Below are 17,295 nucleotides of genomic sequence, written 5' to 3'. Positions count from 1 at the left end.
ATAGTTAATAAAAATCAATAGTGAACTGGCATTTTTAGTTTGGTGAAACTGAAGATGCCACCAGCACATATTGAAGCATGTGTGCAGCTAATTGGCGCCTTGTTATTGTATGAATTACAAAATATTCTTGAAAAAAAGGAAAAGAGAACATGGGTTAAGAAATGGATTCGTAGAAGAATTATGCATGTTGTATCTAATACCTTGTTAAAAGAATTAGCTGAAGAAGGTCCTGCAGAATACAGGAAACACCTCAGAATGAGTCCTGTTTTAAGGGTTTTTAACTTTTTCCGAACCACTTCTACATCTATGTTTTCGAAACTTGTTCCATGAGTTCACTGACTAGTTTCTGGAATAATAATTCCTGCTTGTTTTTATTGAGGTATTCTTTGTCACGTATATTCCATACAAGTTCATACTTCTCATACTCTTCCAAAAACTTTATGATATCGTTGGAATTCCACTTAGGGGCACTCATTATTAATAATTATTAATTTACTTCGACAATAGGCCTAAAACTACAAACTTTCTATTTGCCAAGTTGCTACAAGTTCACATTCACACGCGGGAAGTGGAGGAGTCAAGTTGGTCAGGTGATGGGAAAGTGGACACAAAAGTTGATGGGTCAACAACTTGACTGTCTCGACCATATCACACAGGGAAAGTTGAAGGAAAGTCAACTTGCTCCAAGCACTTGACTCCTGTAAACTATCCCCGTGTGAATTAGCCTATAGTCAACTAGACAACAACAATATACACAATAGCGGAGAATTACACATGCTTATTTGCCTGAAGTAGCCAGACTTATCAAATCCAACAGAGTAAACGAGCTCTCTGGCCCAGTGTTTTCAGAAAGATTATTGCTTCATGTATAAGGCTCTCAGAAATAAAACCATTCAGAACCTCCCCGTTTTCGAAATAGAATGCTAGGAAAACTGGATTCAGAAATACGTCTGGGAATCATCAACTCTGAAAAACTCCAAACAAAAATCGAAACAAAACACTAACTGTAGCATTGTTGTTTACCATGTCCTGCTTCATGATTAAATCACAAAACATAAATACATAAGCGAAACATAGCCATCATTTTCAAAGAGAATAATGCATTTAATTTGGAAAGTGGCTGTCTCTCACATTATAAAGATTCTTTATTATTCACTCAACATAATCAACAATAACTCGTATTCTGACATCAATATTTATTATAATATAGTAGTGATATTTTTCCCATCTAAAATAAATGCACGTCACTAGAGTCGACAGCAATTCGGAAGGCGGTAGTCTGCTAGCGTTTGCGTCAAGAGAGACAGAGAGAGCAAGGCAGTGTACAACATTGTCACATTATACTTCACACGCACGTGCAGTACAAATAGTGCAGGAGAGAATTTAAACTATCAAAAGACAATGATGACCTTAGCCGTTGATTTCTGTAAGCATGACACCAAACAAACCCTCTTTCCTTCACTAACAATATTCTTTGCACGGTTCTCAATCCCACACCACATGCTTCTGCAGTCATTTCTTGTGTGTTAGCAATGTTGCAGCCAGCATCAAGATGGCCAGCAACGTTCTGCTCGTCAACGTTTTTAAAATAATTATACACCTTAAACACTATTTTCCGCGCCTGCCTGTGCAATACTTGTCTTTTTACAGGCTCTTCTTCCATTTGTTTATCTTACACATATACAGTAAATGTTAGTTTTAATTATTCAATGTATTGAAACACTCACATGTGAATAAACGAACTCTGGAAGTACTTGTTATAGACTGATTCTGATTGGTTCTACTGTACAAGTTTGTGACGTCACATACCAGAAATGCTACGGTGCATGTAGCAGCTGACCGCCTTACGAAATGCTGTCTAGTCTAAGATAGTAAATATCAATACCATAAAAACAATATTCTTTGCATACTTCCACTCGGTAATGAGTTTTGGATTAATATTCTGGGGAAATTCCACAGATAGTAACAATATATTTCTATTACAAAAAAGAGTTATTAGAATAATAGTAGGTGCCAAATCTAGGGAATCGTGTAGGACTATTTACAAAAAAACTACAAATAATGCCCATGGCTTGTCAGTATATCTTTTCATTAATAATCTTCCTCGTATGTAACAGTTCATAGCATAAATACACGTCAAAAAATGACTGTCATACTCCATTGGCAAGTCTATCATGCTATCAAAAAGGAGTGCGCTATATGGCAGTAAACATTTTTAATAGCCTCCCTATCGATATAAAAAATGAAACTCAAAACATAAAATTATTTAGGGCCAAATTAAAGAAGTACCTAATTTCTCACGCCTTCTGTAGGTGAATTCATGACATTCAATAACACTTCATGAAATTGATACTAAAACTATGTGTTGTACTAGTAGACTATATTGTAAATCTCGTCTGTATATATTTCAACGAGACTGTGACTATAAATTAAGATTTTATAATAGTATTAAGTTTTTTGACTTGTTCCATATTCTAGCTGTAAGTATGTATGAATACTATGGAATGTTAATAAATACAATACATTACAATACAATATAGCAAACCTTTGTATGTAGGTTTTACCTTTCCATTTCGCTCAACCTTGTATGCATTATGTGACTAAATGTAATTTATTTCAGGCCATTGTACTACTATTTATTTGATCACTTTCCAGATCCAAAGGACCTTCTTGGAGTGTGGTCGTCGAAGAACACCATGTCCCTGGGTGAATTATGGTTGGAACTTTTGAGATTTTATTCTCTGGATTTTGACGTACTTAACAGGGTTGTTTGCATAGAACAATCAGCCCCTCTAATGAGAAGTGAAAATATGAAAAGATGGCTTGGAAAGAAGATGGCAATAAAAGGTACTGTATGTGTACTCTTTTCATAGAAATACAAGTAATTGTTTTTTCAATTGAGAAAGATTTTATATTTCTAACACTTGTACATAGTCTTCAAATGGCTGATAGATCACTTAATGTACGTGGTCATGGATTCTTGACTACTGCGAACACCTGTGACATAGTTTCGGTGATATACACACTTTTGCCAGTAATATGAAAATTGTTGGGAAATGTTTTGAAAATTTTCCATAGGGTTTGCATTGCAAACAACAATTTCCAGCCACCAGTGGAGCTCAGATGGTAGCATGTTTGCTTGCTGTTCCAGAGTTTCTCTTGGACATGGGTTCATTTCCTTCTTGGGCTGATTACTTGGGGCCTATTCCATCATTGAACTTTTCAACGTTTCATTTTGCAGTTTGCACATTTCTTTGTAGTTTCTGTTCCACTGTCACTTTTCAAAAACTGGTTCGCAAAGTGAAAAGTGAAGAGAAAAAGTAAAGGACAAATTTCAAATATATTATTACATTAGTTCCACCATTACAATAATTTGAAATGGTGGAAGGTCATAATTAAACGCAGAATAAATATGGGAAATGCCTGTTATTATTTGGCTGAGAAGCTTTTGTCATCTAGTCTGCTGTCAAAAAATCTGAAAGTTAGAATTTATAAAACAGTTATATTACCGGTTGTTCTGTATGACTGTGAAACTTGGACTCTCACTTTGAGAGAGGAACAGAGATTAAGGGTGTTTGAGAATAAGGTTCTTAGGAAACTATTTGGGGCTAAGAGGGATGAAGTCACAGGAGAATGGAGAAAGTTACACAATGAAGAGCTGCACGCATTGTATTCTTCACCTGACATAATTAGGAACATTAAATCCAGACGTTTGAGTTGGGCAGGGCATGTAGCATGTATGGGCGAATCCAGAAATGCATATAGAGTGTTAGTTGGGAGACTGGAGGGAAAAAGACCTTTGGGGAGACCGAGATGTAGATGGGAGGATAATATTAAAATGGATTTGAGGGAGATGGGATATGATGATAGAGACTGGATTAATCTCGCTCAGGATAGGGACCAATGGCGGGCTTATGTGAGGGCGGCAATGAACCTCCAGGTTCCTTAAAAGCCAGTAAGTAAGTAAGGAAGGTCATATGCTAAAAAATGAATGAGATTTCTGTAAAAAAAAAAAAAAAAACAAATCTTTTGCCATTAAGATTAAATTCATTATATTCAGTACATTTTTGCTTTGGGTTCAAAATAATTTAGGGAAGAAATATGATAAAAGAAAATTTAGTTTGAAGTGATTCAAGTGACTTAAAAACTGGTATATAAAAACATGATAAATTTCCATAGCCTAAGTTTCTCTCAGTTCTGTGAAGGTTTTCAGTTTACGCCAACAGAAGCAGATTATGAATAATTTCAAGGGAAAAATTGTTCTGGGGCCGGGTATCAATCCTGGGACCTTTGGCTGAGTGCCAATGCTTTACCAACTGAGCTGCCCAGAAACTTCAGCCGACACAGTCTCAATTTTTCCTTTTATATCCACATAACTCAAGTGGGCTGACTAGATGCCAAAAACTCACATCGCGTGCACACAAACTCTGTGTCATTTGAAATTATGGTTTTCTGTTAATATACCTACAGTAATTCATATACTGCATTATGCAATTCTAGCTTTCAAGTAAAGCCCCCTGTGAAGCAGACTTGAATAAGACTTTATATAAAGGGAAAAATTGAGATTATATAAAGAGAAAAATTGAGATGATGTTGGGTGAAATTCATGGGTAGCTCAGTCAAAGGTCCCGGGATCAACACCCGGCTCCGGAACAATTTTTCCCTTAAAATAATTCAAGCCTGCTTCACAGGGAGCTTTACTTGAAAGCTAGATTTGCATAAAGCAGATTATGTTCATGAAAGATTTAGACTATTTTAGAAACAAAAACAAGAATAAGTTTACCTTGCCTCTTTTATCTAAAGAACAATTTATTATTTATATGTAGGGCTAGGATTTACGAGGGTTTGAAAAGTTCTAAGAACTTCGGAACTTCGCAAGTTAGTGAAATCCCTCCCCCCTTCAAATGAACATGTGTGCGGTATTGCCCAGATGTCTTGGTTTGTTTTGTATTGAGAGGCAGGTAAAAAAGAGCAGATGTAACAGAAGTGAAAACTGGTGAGGACTGAACATGATGCATTGTACAGAGAAAGGGAATGAAGGTGAAAAAATTTCATGCCAATGTGAAAGACACATTAGGGGACTCTGCTTCATCATTTGTTACTGTGTCAAAGTGGACTACCCAATTTTAAATGTGGTCGTGAGAGCCTAGAAGATGACCAATGTAGTGGATGGCGAAAATCATATGGGAGAAATGATTGAAAAAGTTCATGATATGGTTTTACAGGATCGTCGTCTGAAGGTACGTGAAATTGCTGAAGTGGTAGACATCTCATGTGAACGTGTGTTTCGAATTTTGGCAGAAGAATTGGGCATGAGAAAATTGTCTGCAAGATGGGTGACGTGTTTGTTGACAGTCGATCAAAAGTAAATGCATATGCAAATTTTCAATGAATGTCTGGCCCATTTTAAAAAGAATATAACCGATTTTGTGTGCAGATTCATAACTAAACTTGGATACACTACAACATCCCAGAGACAAAAGAACAATCAAAGCAGTGGAAGCATTATGGTTCTTCACTATGAAGAAAAAAAAAAAAAAAAAAAAAAAAAAAAAAGGGCAAAGGCCGCCAAATCCGCATGAAAAATCATGCCTCGATTTTTTGAGATGCTAAGGGAATTCTGATGATTGGATCAACTATAAATGGACAACATTATGCTAACCTTTCAGGCCAACTGAACAAAAACAATCGTAAAGAGACGGGGAATAAAGAAGAAGAAAATCATCTTTCATCACGACAATTCCCACCCATACACGTGTGTTGTTACAATGGAAAAAATCGACAAACTGAAATACGATCTGCTGCCTTATTCACCATATTCGCTTGACCTGGCACTCTCAGACTTTCACCTCTTCCCATAGATTAAAAAATTCATCTTTGGAAGGAGATTTTCTTAGATGAAGAAGTGAAAGCAGAAGTTCAACAAAAGTTGAAAAGTGAAATGTTGTGAAGTTGCAAAGTTTAATGGTGGAATAGACCCAAAGTTAGATTTTTCAGAGGTTTTCCCAACTGTAAGGTGAATGTTAGGTAATTCGTGATTAATTCTCGGCCTCATCTTTCTGTCACCAGTTTCATTGACTTTAAATAACCTAGTACTTGATACACCATAGTTAAATAACCGACCAAAAAAATGCAGCTTGATGCATTCTTTCAAACGAATACTAATAGTGAGGATTCTATCTTAGGAAGTGAAGTGTCCTAATACCGAACATATGTGCAGGACACTTCACTTTCTTCAATATTAATACTTACAGTCCAATCACTAAAATCTCGTGAATGTTTCGCTTAAATTGAATAGTCGGTACTTAAAGATCTAAGCTTATAAGTAATTCACCACATTGTCATCGTGCTACAGTACATTGCACCAGGATCATGAGACAGTGGATTGCTGGCAGGTGAAATGGGAGTCATCCCATAAAAATCTGCCACAATTTTCACTTTTTCACGATTTAAATGGAAGCACAATTCTGTAGCTGCTTGCGTAATAGTACACCTCTGTTGTGTTGAAATATAATCACACATTGAGTTATTATTGACATTGAAGTTAAATTAATAGCGTTATATTAAATACATATTGCAAATTTTCATACTTTTTTTTTTTTGGTGTAAAGTTAGCCACATTTTTCCTTCGTGATAATATTATTGAGATCTCTGCAGGTAGTACGAGGATCACTCGAAAAAAATGCAAAATGCACACATTTTTTAATACAGTTTTTATCCTACAGCTTTGCTATTTTTACAGAATGTAGATACATCCTTTAAGAACAAAATTCCACTTTTCCATATAATCCCCATCTCTTGCCTTACACCACCTTGGAACTAGGGTCTGTATACCTGCATGGTAGAAGTCTGGACCATTACGTTTGAGCCACAATTTATCAGCATTCACAAAGGAGTCATCATCTTCAAATCTCTTTTCGCGAAGGGATTATTTCAGTTTATCAAAGAGATGGTAAACGCACGGTGCCAGATCAGGGCTGTAAAGCGTCTGTTTCGAGTTTGTCGTTCAAAGTTTTCTTATCTCCGTGATTTTGTGACTGACATTTGGCTGAATGTTGTGCAACAGCAAAACATCCTGCTTCTGCCCGTGTGGTCGAACTTGAATTTTCTTTAGGGTTAACATATACATAAGTGTCAGAATTAATGGTGGTTTCATGTGGCATGATGTCCACAAGCAAGAGTCTTTCTGAATCGAAAATCACAGTAGCCATAACTTTTTCTGCTGAAGGCGCAGTTTTGAATTTCTCCTTGGGTGTATTTGCATGATGCCATTCATTGTTTGCCTCTTTGTCTCTGGTTCAAAATGGTGCAGCCATGTTTCATCTGTCACAATTCTTGCAAGAAAGTCATCGCCACCATTCTCGTGCTGTTCCAAAAGTTCGCTGCACACTGCTTTCAGGTTTCCTTGTGAACTTTTGTTAACAACTTGGAACCCACATGGCACAAATCTTTTTCAATCCTAACTGTTAAAATATTCTGCATATACTTCTCTTATTCCAACTTGAAGTGACAATTATTTCACTGTTACATGTTTGTCAGCCAAAACCATGTTACTGCTCTGTACTTTGTCAGAATATTGTTCAGTGTGTGGTTTGCAGCTCCAAGGAGAATCCCAAATATTGGCGTGCACTCTTTCACCATATAATCTACTTGCACGCTGACTAACTATATTACAATCAACAATGGCATCTCCGTATACCTTTTTTAGCTTCTTGTGAATGTTTCCTACTGTCTCATTCTCACAACACAGGAATTCAAGAACAGCACGTTTCGGAATATGTATGATAAGACTTTCTTGTGTTAAATTCTAACATACCTTGTTTACATGTTTCGACCTATTTATGGGTCATCCTCAGAACTGGTCGTTGTTGGTCTTGGCGCCTCTTGTTTTGTTTCCTGTGAGGGTGTGTTCGTGTGGTATAATGTAGAGTCAAAGAGTGTGTGTATTTTGAAATTGAGTTGTGTGTTGAGAATTTCGTTGGGGTGTGTTTTCGTGTATCTGTATATTTCATATTGTTCTAGTGTGTTTAGTTTCTGCCTCTTTGGTTGGATGTGTAGTATTTCCATGTCTGTGTTGATTTCTCTGTGGGTGTGGTTAGCATTTGTGACATGTTCTGCATATGTGGAAGTGTTTTGTAATTTTGTTATGGCTGTGATGTGTTCTTTGTAACGTGTTTGAAATGATCTGCCTATTTGCCCTATGTAGAAGTTGTTGCAGGTGTTACATTTGAGTTTGTATACGTCTGTGTGGTTGTATTTGTTTGTTTGTGTTGTTTGTGTGTTGAGATGTTTTTGTAGAGTGTTATTCGTTCTGTATGCGATGTTGTAATTTAATTTCTTGAATGAGGTTGCATAATAGACAACATAATACGTAAGACAAAACATAATCACAAAAACATAAGAATACAACACAAACACAAGAACACAAAAAATACATCACACTAACATACGAAAAAAAAAAAAAAACACACACACACAAAATTGCAACCTCATTCAAGAAATTAAATTACAACATCGCATACAGAACAAATAACACTCTACAAAAACATCTCAACACACAAACAAACAAATACAACCACACAGGCGTATACAAAACTCAAATGTAACACCTGCAACAACTTCTACATAGGACAGACAGGCATAATTTCAAACACGTTACAAAGAACACAACACAGCCTTAACAAAATTACAAAACACCTCCACATATGCAGAACACATCACAAATGCTAACCACACCCACAGAGACATCAACACAGACATGGAAGTACTACACATCCAACCAAAAAGCCAGAAACTAAACACACTAGAACAATATGAAATATACAGACACACGAAAACACACCCCAACGAAATTCTCAACACACAACTCAATTTCAGAACACACACACTCTTTGACTCTACATTATACAGTACCACACGAACACACCCTCACAGGGAACAAAACAAGAGGCGCCAAGACCAACAACGACCAGTTCTGAGGAATGACCCATAAATAGGTCGAAACATGTAAACAAGGTACGTTAGAATTTAACACAAGAAAGTCTTATCATACATATTCTGAAGTGATACAGTGTTAAAAGTTGTGTAATCAAGATGTATAGAACAGCATGTTGTTTTGACAGATGTCAAGTGCAGCAGCCATCTTGAAGGAACGTTATGACAGTGGCACTCATGAGAACGGGTTGAAATAAATTTGAATACAAGCGAGGAGAATGCTTCTATGAACTCCATAAATTGCAAAGGTGTAGAATAAAAATTGAATTAAAAAAATTTGCATTTCTTTTGGAGTGACCCTCGTATAAATAATGAAGTGTATACGGGGAAAATATCACAATTTTTTTAAGGGTGATGTCACTATCTAATTCAGTAGATTACAACAAACTTTAGTGTTTTTGTAATCAAAAATGGTGAAAAGGAGACCATGGATGCAGTCATATTTCCTTCATTTTCAATAGGAATAGCAATAAATTTTGAATAATTAAATGGCGATCTTACTCGTGTTAATTATGTAAGCATATGTGGCTTACAGCTGTTTCGGTGTTACTTGACACCATCCTCAGAGCCTACTAGATCTCGGCGCTATCTCAAATTTGCTGCCTGTTGTGTGGGTGCGTTCGTGTGATGAAGAGTTGCGTCAAATAGTGTGTGTGTTCTGAAATTGATCTGTATGTTGAGACATAACTAATGCTAACCACATACAATAACATAAATACAGACATGGAAATCCTACACATACAACCCAAAAACCAAAAACTCAACACACTAGAACAATATGAAATATATAGACACGCTAAAAACACTCTAATCAAATTCTCAACACACAGATCAATTTCAGAACACACACACTATTTGACACAACTCTTCATCACACGAACGCATCCACACAACAGGCAGCAAAGTTGAGATAGCCCCGAGATCTAGTAGGCTCTGAGGATGGTGTCAAGTAACACTGAAACAGCTGTAAGCCACACATGCTTACATAATTAAGATCGCCGTTTAATCAATTATTTATATTCAAGTGTTAAAAGTAGTGTACGAAAGATTCAGCATGGAATAAATTTTGCATTAATATATTGAATGAGATCATTACCTCACCATCAACAGAAATGTGACATACATCTTTTATCCCCTGTACTGTCGACATCATTAATAAGCCCTTCCTTCTACTCTCTTTCCAGCTAAAGATTGAAGTAAATGCAAATAAATGCACGTGGCATAATGGTTCCTGATTGGCTATTGGACGCACAACGCCTCCAAACTCATGCTTGTCATCATCTTCCTCATATTAAAATAGTTCCTTCTAAAATAATAAAATGTATAATATAAATGGAATACGAGTGAATTAAACATGCTTATAAGAACATTTTCTTACGATTTAAACAACATGTTTATATTAGTAGTTTCAGACATTGCGTGTTAAATCATTGTAACGTGTATTATGGCAACGCGCATGCGTAATAGGCATTAAATCCCTCCCAAAGTGACTTGCAGCTTCACAGAGCACATCAGCACAGCTGGTATAACACAGTGCAAGATTCAGTGTTGTCAACCTCAAATGAATTTCTGTAGAATTAAACAAATTCTCCACTCTTCAAAGAATAACATTTAATCACGAATCTACAGAAAACGAAAATCCACTATTCCCAGTAGAGAAATAGTAAATATTAACCCTCTGTGAGCATGTTACTGGTTAGTTCAATGAATGTGTTGAAATGTCTGCAATATATCAGACGGTGGCTGCCCTGTGTGCTTACTTGCTGAAAATAATGCGCCCTCGTGGCTGCTTTGGTAGCTAGCTTGCGATTGAGGAGTAATACATTTCGGTTTTGTTTACATCTATTTCAATCTTTAGTTGGAAATAGTTTAGAGGGATTTGTTTGAAGACTGAACTATATATGAGTAGCTTAATATCAAAGACGTACATCTGTCTTCTCCATAGTTTTGATCTAGAGGCAATTTTTTAGTTCACAGTGTTGTTTGTAATATTTAACACAATTTGTTTTATAAATATAGTGTTAGAGTTTGCATATGGCTTCACTATAACTGGAAACAGCATGAAAAATTGTATAAAAAACCACAGCTATCTAAATTTCGATTGAGGTCAGATGTCCGTCTTTGATATTAAGCTACTCATATAACCTTTATGTACTGGAATATGCATTTCTGTTTCTTCATTTAAAATTGTGTCCACTTAAACAACTTTAATCTCTTTTCAGATCCTTTTCTACCGAAAAGAAATGTGTCTCGAAGTATGACAAGTCAAGTGAGTTTTGAGTACTGTATGGGCTGCTTCCGAAACACATACAAATACTTCGGAGTTATTCAGACTGAGACTGGACCCATTTTCAGTACAATAGTGAAATTTTATACAGATGGAGGAGTTGACACATTTCGTGCAATATATGATAAATTTGATACACTTGTCAGGAACACAATACAGGATCATCCATATTTCAGTAAGGACGATGCTGCTGTTATGACTGTGTCTGAACTTGAGGATAAACTGCGCAGAACTGCCCAAAGAATCCATGAAAAACAGTTGAGCATGTTATCAGTTACACCTGAACGCGCTCAAGACATGTTCAACCGTTTCAACTCCACTTATCTAGAGTATGAATTCAAAGTGGACAACTTTATTGGTGATCAGGTACGTAAATTTGGCACTTTTATTCTAAGTTGTTTTACTAAACGAATGGTTGAAGGACATTACAGTATTTTTTGTACTGCTATTCATTTTTGGAATATTAATTTAACAAATATTGTAAAAATGCGTTTGGAATAATTATTAGAATGTAGATACATTAGTTCACGGGTGCCCGTGTAAAGGGGGTTAAGTATGATTTCGCTAAAGGCTGGTTCACAATAAACCGGGAACAAGAACCAGAATGAAAACGAGAAGCAGAGGACGTGAATATGAAAATTGTTGATTCACAATAAACCGAGAACGTAGACGACTATGCATATCTATATGCAAGTCAATAACGATAAGTAAAGTCTATATTACGCATTCTGACATTATTTGTGTATAATTGACCAATGGCATTCTCTCATGAGTACAAGGCAGCCAACATAAACACAGGTTAACCAACTTCGAAATTTAAACTGAAACATTTCATTAGGTACGGTACTATAAATATGCCCATGCATCTTTATTATCACAACCTATTTTAAGTCTACCATAACGTAAACTAATTAGAGAAGAAACATTTGTAATAGAACAAAAATGAACACAACAGTAGTTATTGAATTGAAGCATGAATATATAGTGTGTAATACAACCAATGTAGTAATAAAATATGATTCACTTACAGTGTTCAAAGATGCAGCTATTGAAAGCCATGTATTCTCCTTCATTTTCTCATCTTTATACGAGTCGCATCGCTTATCGTAAAAGTGAGGATTTTCCTCAACACTCAATATTAGAATCTCATCAAATAAAACTTGCTCCATGATGCACAGCACAGAACAAAATAATGCATAGGTTATGTCACGGTCTTCTTGCTACAAAATATACGACGACAAAATGGCTTTTAGATGGCAATAGAATGAATCTAGTGGGCTCTGATCAGAAACGTGAATGCCAAATTTGAAACTTTGCCAATCTCCGTTCCCGATCCCGGGCTCCGGCAAGCTTTTCGTTAATTGTGAATGCTCACATTTAAATGTACACATTTTAACAATTTTACAGTTTTCGTTCCGATTCTCGTTTCCGGTTTATTGTGAACCAGGCTTAAACTGGGATAAGTACAGATTTCAACTCTCCACAATTACGTTTTTCTTATGTTAAATGGGTCAAATCATTCTTCCATCCATGATGCAGTTACAGTGCTCCGTATTTCGTGACAAAGGGCTTTTGTTCAGTACCAAAGGAGAGAAGTTTACATACCTTACAATTTGACTTAACCACCTTCACACGAGCACCCGCGAGTTAATTCATGAATAGTCATAGCTAGGGCATGAATTTTGATAACTTTGCATCTTTTTTTTTTTTTTTTTTTTTTTTTTTTCTGATGATGCTAGGATGTTGTTCTGTAGAAAATAAATGTGGCTAATACCAAGAGGACTGAAATGAAACCATTTTTATGTTTTTTTGTATTTTTTTTTTTTTTTGCCTTTTCTCTAGAATATGGAATATTATAGAGTTTAAAAGAAATTTTATTTTATTTTATTTATTTATTTATTTAATTTATCTAATTTATTTAATTAATTTATTTATTTATTCCAGGGGATTACAACTACAATATTAAGAATACAGTTATAATTATAATTACAATTAATATTAAATTTACAAATACAATAAAAATCAAAGTACTAAAAGATTAACTGATTAATAAAAGCTAGACAGTTTATTATAAAAGTTAAGAAGAGAGAAGCATTTCTTTTATTGATTAAGTAAAAATTAAACCTACTCTACGCAGTAAGAAAATGCTTAATAAGTTTGCTTTTGAACGCTACTAAATTCCGACAGTCCCTGATGTCCCTGGGTAGGGTATTCCACAAGCTCGAGAGCGAGATTGTGTATGATGATGAATACAATGATGTCATATGTGTTGGTATGGCTAGTATGCGGCTATTTTGCGTGTGTGTGAAGAGATTATGATATGATGACAGGTAACTGAAACGGGAGGCAAGGTAGGTAGGTGTAGAAGTGTGAAGGACTTGGAAAAGGAGAACAAGAGAATGAAAATTTCTACATTCGTTAAGCTGTAGCCAGTTTAGAGTTTGGAAGGATGGGGTAATGTGATCAGCGTGGCGGACATTGCAGACGAAGCGAACACAAGAATTATGAACACGTTGTAATTTTTGTGATTGATTGACATTGAGGTCAGTCAGTAGAAAATCACAATAATTGAAGTGGGGCATTAATAGTGTTTCCACTAGTATTTTCTTGAGTGATAGCGGAAGGAATTTTCGAATGCTGTTAAAGGAATGTAGTATGGAAAGAACTTTTTTTAAGGACATTTTAAATAAAAAGTAAATGTTTTTCTTATTTTCAGCCAGTTTTAATGCATTATCATTAAAATATTAGTAAAAATTTTGTTTTGATAATCTTCAAAATTAAACATTTTGCAGTTCTTGAAAACCTGTGACAGTCATTCTCCCCCTACATATATTTTGTTTCGAAATTTGTCTAGTCCAATCACAATCATTCAGTTTTATTCTCACATGTGAAAGACGAGAGTTAGTGGTATTCTTTAAAAGGTGTGAGAGAGGGTGCAGTGTAACAGCATTCTGTCACATTGTGAGGCTATATGCCATTGTTTGAAGGTTTTTAACTAAACGGTTCGCAATTCTTGAAAATCTGTGACAATCCTTCTCCCCCTACATACATTTTGTTTCGAATTTGGACTAGCCGAGCTGAAATATTCATTTTTATTATTAATGTAAAAGACAAGGCTTAACCATTGAAGGATGTGAGGGATGGTGTGGCAGCCTGCTATTGTTTGCCATTGTCTTCAGTCGATGTTTAAAGGAGCTTCCTAATGTATAAGAAGCTCAGTTTCACACTGAAAATAAGGGTCGAACGTTACTGTAATGGCGAAGTGTATCAACATCGGTTAAAAACGCAGTAATCATAGATTACGAAACGACGGTTAAACAGTAACAGTGGTTAAAATGTAATTTCTGTGCACCATTCATAATCCTCGATTACTTAAACATGGCTAGCTGACACCTCATTTAACCAGAGTAAAGTCTGTGATGGTACACTGTTTCTACAAAATGACTAAAGGAAAGCATCCATACCGCTGCAAAAATAATAGTCAACGTCTAAAAACAACTGCGCTCACTCCGTTCTACATCGAAATGAACGTGTCCTACATTTTTGCTTTGCATTTGTTTGCCTTTGGGCACTGTTATATTTGCGAGTTGCATTTCTTTGCTTTTCAGTGCTGTTAGGTTAAAATCGTACAAAATAGAAAATTGAATGCAAAAATGATTATATCCCAATGTGGGGTTGAAATATCTTTAGACTTAATTACTAGATTTAAATATATTGTATATAAAAAGATGGAATATCTATAAAGGAAAAGGATATAGAAGATTAGTAGGAATGTATATACGATCCAGGACCCCATTTACATGAGGGAACTGCTCATTATCCTAAGATCCATCCATAACCTCTCTTTGTTCAGCCAGTGACATAGAGAAAGAGATATTCGAGTATTCCCCCTTTTAGTACAGAAAATAACAGTTACATAGAATCGTAATATAAGCAGCCGATCCATAGGAGAAATATTACTTTTTGTGATATTTCAAGTGATCCAATTGTAGATTTTGATAAACGAAATCCCTCCTGAAATTTTCTGTCATCTAATTCCTCGTAAGAATTCTCTCTTTCCACTAAAGAAACTTCATGCTCACGCTCTATCCAAGTAATTCAAGTACCGTACAATAATAATCGTCTTCGAAATAAACATCTGTGGCTTTGGCCGCCATTTTGCTTTACTTGCTCTACTAATCATTGGTTATCTCCTTTAACCGCTCGAATATGGCCGGTTAGAGATTACTGTGGTTAACCTCCTATTTAAGTCGTAACCAAGGTCGATCCACTGTAAAAATGCTTAACCAGGGGTTAGGTGACAATTTTAATTGGTGATTACACTAACCAACGTTGATGCACGTGGGCATTAAAGTGCGAGGTGGAAGGAGTAGGTGACAGGTAGGGGAAGCACATGCATCACATTTCTGTGTGTTTCCTTACTGACTCATAGAGAAAAGTCGAGTTTTCGTAAGGTCGAATGAGTGACAAATTAGGTTAGGTTACATTACGTTACTCTAAGCTTTTGGTATACTTTGGAAGAAAGGGCACAATCTTCGACAATTGTGAGTATATGGAAGGCATAGAAAAGGTCTAAACTAACCTAACCTGTTATTCATTCGACCTTACAAAAACTCGCTTTTTTCTGTCAATAAGTAAAGTCACAAAAATGAGATGTATGTGCTGCCCCTCACTGCCGCCTACCTCTTCTACCTTGATGGAGTGATCCCTCCTGACCGCATCTCTCCACCAGCCCCCACTTTCATAGCGACTTGATCATTATTTTGGGTGTGAAATTTGCGTCCAGACTCTTTTTTTCTGTACGATATCTGTGACTCGTCTAGGACCCGAGAATGTACCTAAACATGGTAATGTTATAGTAAAGAAATGCTAATGATTTGAAATAAAACCCACTTAATACCAACTGAATCTGTTTATTATTTTAAAATATTTTGTTATTGTTCCAACTAGGAAAGCAGACTGGAAATGTAATCAATGTAATGAAATATGAATAGGTTTGCAAGGATCATTCAGTAAAACTCATCCATGTAATGTGCAAGACTTGTTCAAAGTAGCTTGGTTGTTTTCAAATAAAATTTTGTTTTTGAAGAAATAATTAATATGATTGGAATTAAATGCATATTTACTGTGTAAAGTGTAAAAAGTATCCAAATAACATTGTTGTCTTCAAGTAAAACTTGAATGAATGAAAAAAGAAAATGCGTTAAATTTGTCTTAAAAATAATGGATCCGAAATGTATCCAGTCAGTAAAAAAAAAAAAAAAAAAAAACCCTCGGTAAACCAAGTGTTAATATTTAATTTCAGAAATATCCTGAGTATTGTACGTCATGCCAGAAGGAAGGACACACCAAGGAGAACTGTAAAGACAATGTCCTGCCTCCATTTAACCCTGCATTGCCACCCATGACCGATTTAATGAGGGATGATTTGAATACCATTTGTAAGGAAACTTACGGTAAGAAAGAGACTAATATCATCAAATGGTAATGCAGAAATCCTGCATGGAAATATCATACGTACTTCGGTACATCACAATAATATGATGTGCATACTAAATAATCACTTTGTGATTTAAGATGGCGCTCATTCCGTCAGATCCCAGCCACTTAGTCACTCGTAATGAGTGCACCTCTGCACATAGTGTATTGGACATTGTGCCACTGTCACACATCTGTGACACAGTGCATGAGGGTTGGTCACTAAAGGGAAACTAAGAGGTGGAACTTAAACTGACAAGCAAACATTCTTATGGGGGCAGATAAAAAAGTACATTTTTTTTTCTTCCACCATGTTAATAGTGTCAAAAGAAGTGCTTATACAAATTTTGGCCACTCGACCGAAATTATGAGGCCTACCAGAAAGTGATTTTCCCTGGGGCTGTATATATAAAAAGAGCATAATTGCATGGAAAGATTTATTGAAACATATACAGCAATTGTTGCGATATTGAAACATTTGTCATACCATGGGCAATTTTCGTATCTTTGTGTGTTAGAAGTCAGCCACCTGGGAT

The 17,295-nt window shown here is 35.8% G+C and overlaps 1 protein-coding gene across 3 annotated transcripts in view; it reads left to right on the top strand.

Annotated features, from left to right (window-relative positions):
• Nucleotides 1-17,295, top strand: part of LOC138708097 (terminal uridylyltransferase 4-like) — a 116,572-nt gene that overhangs the window by 60,842 nt on the left and 38,435 nt on the right. For all 3 annotated transcript variants that reach the window (XM_069838283.1, XM_069838281.1, XM_069838282.1), the window contains 3 exons: nt 2,656-2,847; nt 11,217-11,647; nt 16,587-16,737. In XM_069838283.1, the coding sequence (XP_069694384.1) occupies nt 2,656-2,847; nt 11,217-11,647; nt 16,587-16,737 (774 nt within the window). The remainder of the gene's footprint in view (nt 1-2,655; nt 2,848-11,216; nt 11,648-16,586; nt 16,738-17,295) is intronic.

The sequence above is a fragment of the Periplaneta americana genome, chromosome 10 (assembly GCF_040183065.1).
Source record: "Periplaneta americana isolate PAMFEO1 chromosome 10, P.americana_PAMFEO1_priV1, whole genome shotgun sequence".
NCBI classification, from domain to species: domain Eukaryota; kingdom Metazoa; phylum Arthropoda; class Insecta; order Blattodea; family Blattidae; genus Periplaneta; species Periplaneta americana.
Note: the sequence above shows the minus strand (reverse complement) of the source record. Positions and strands in the feature narration are given on the sequence as shown.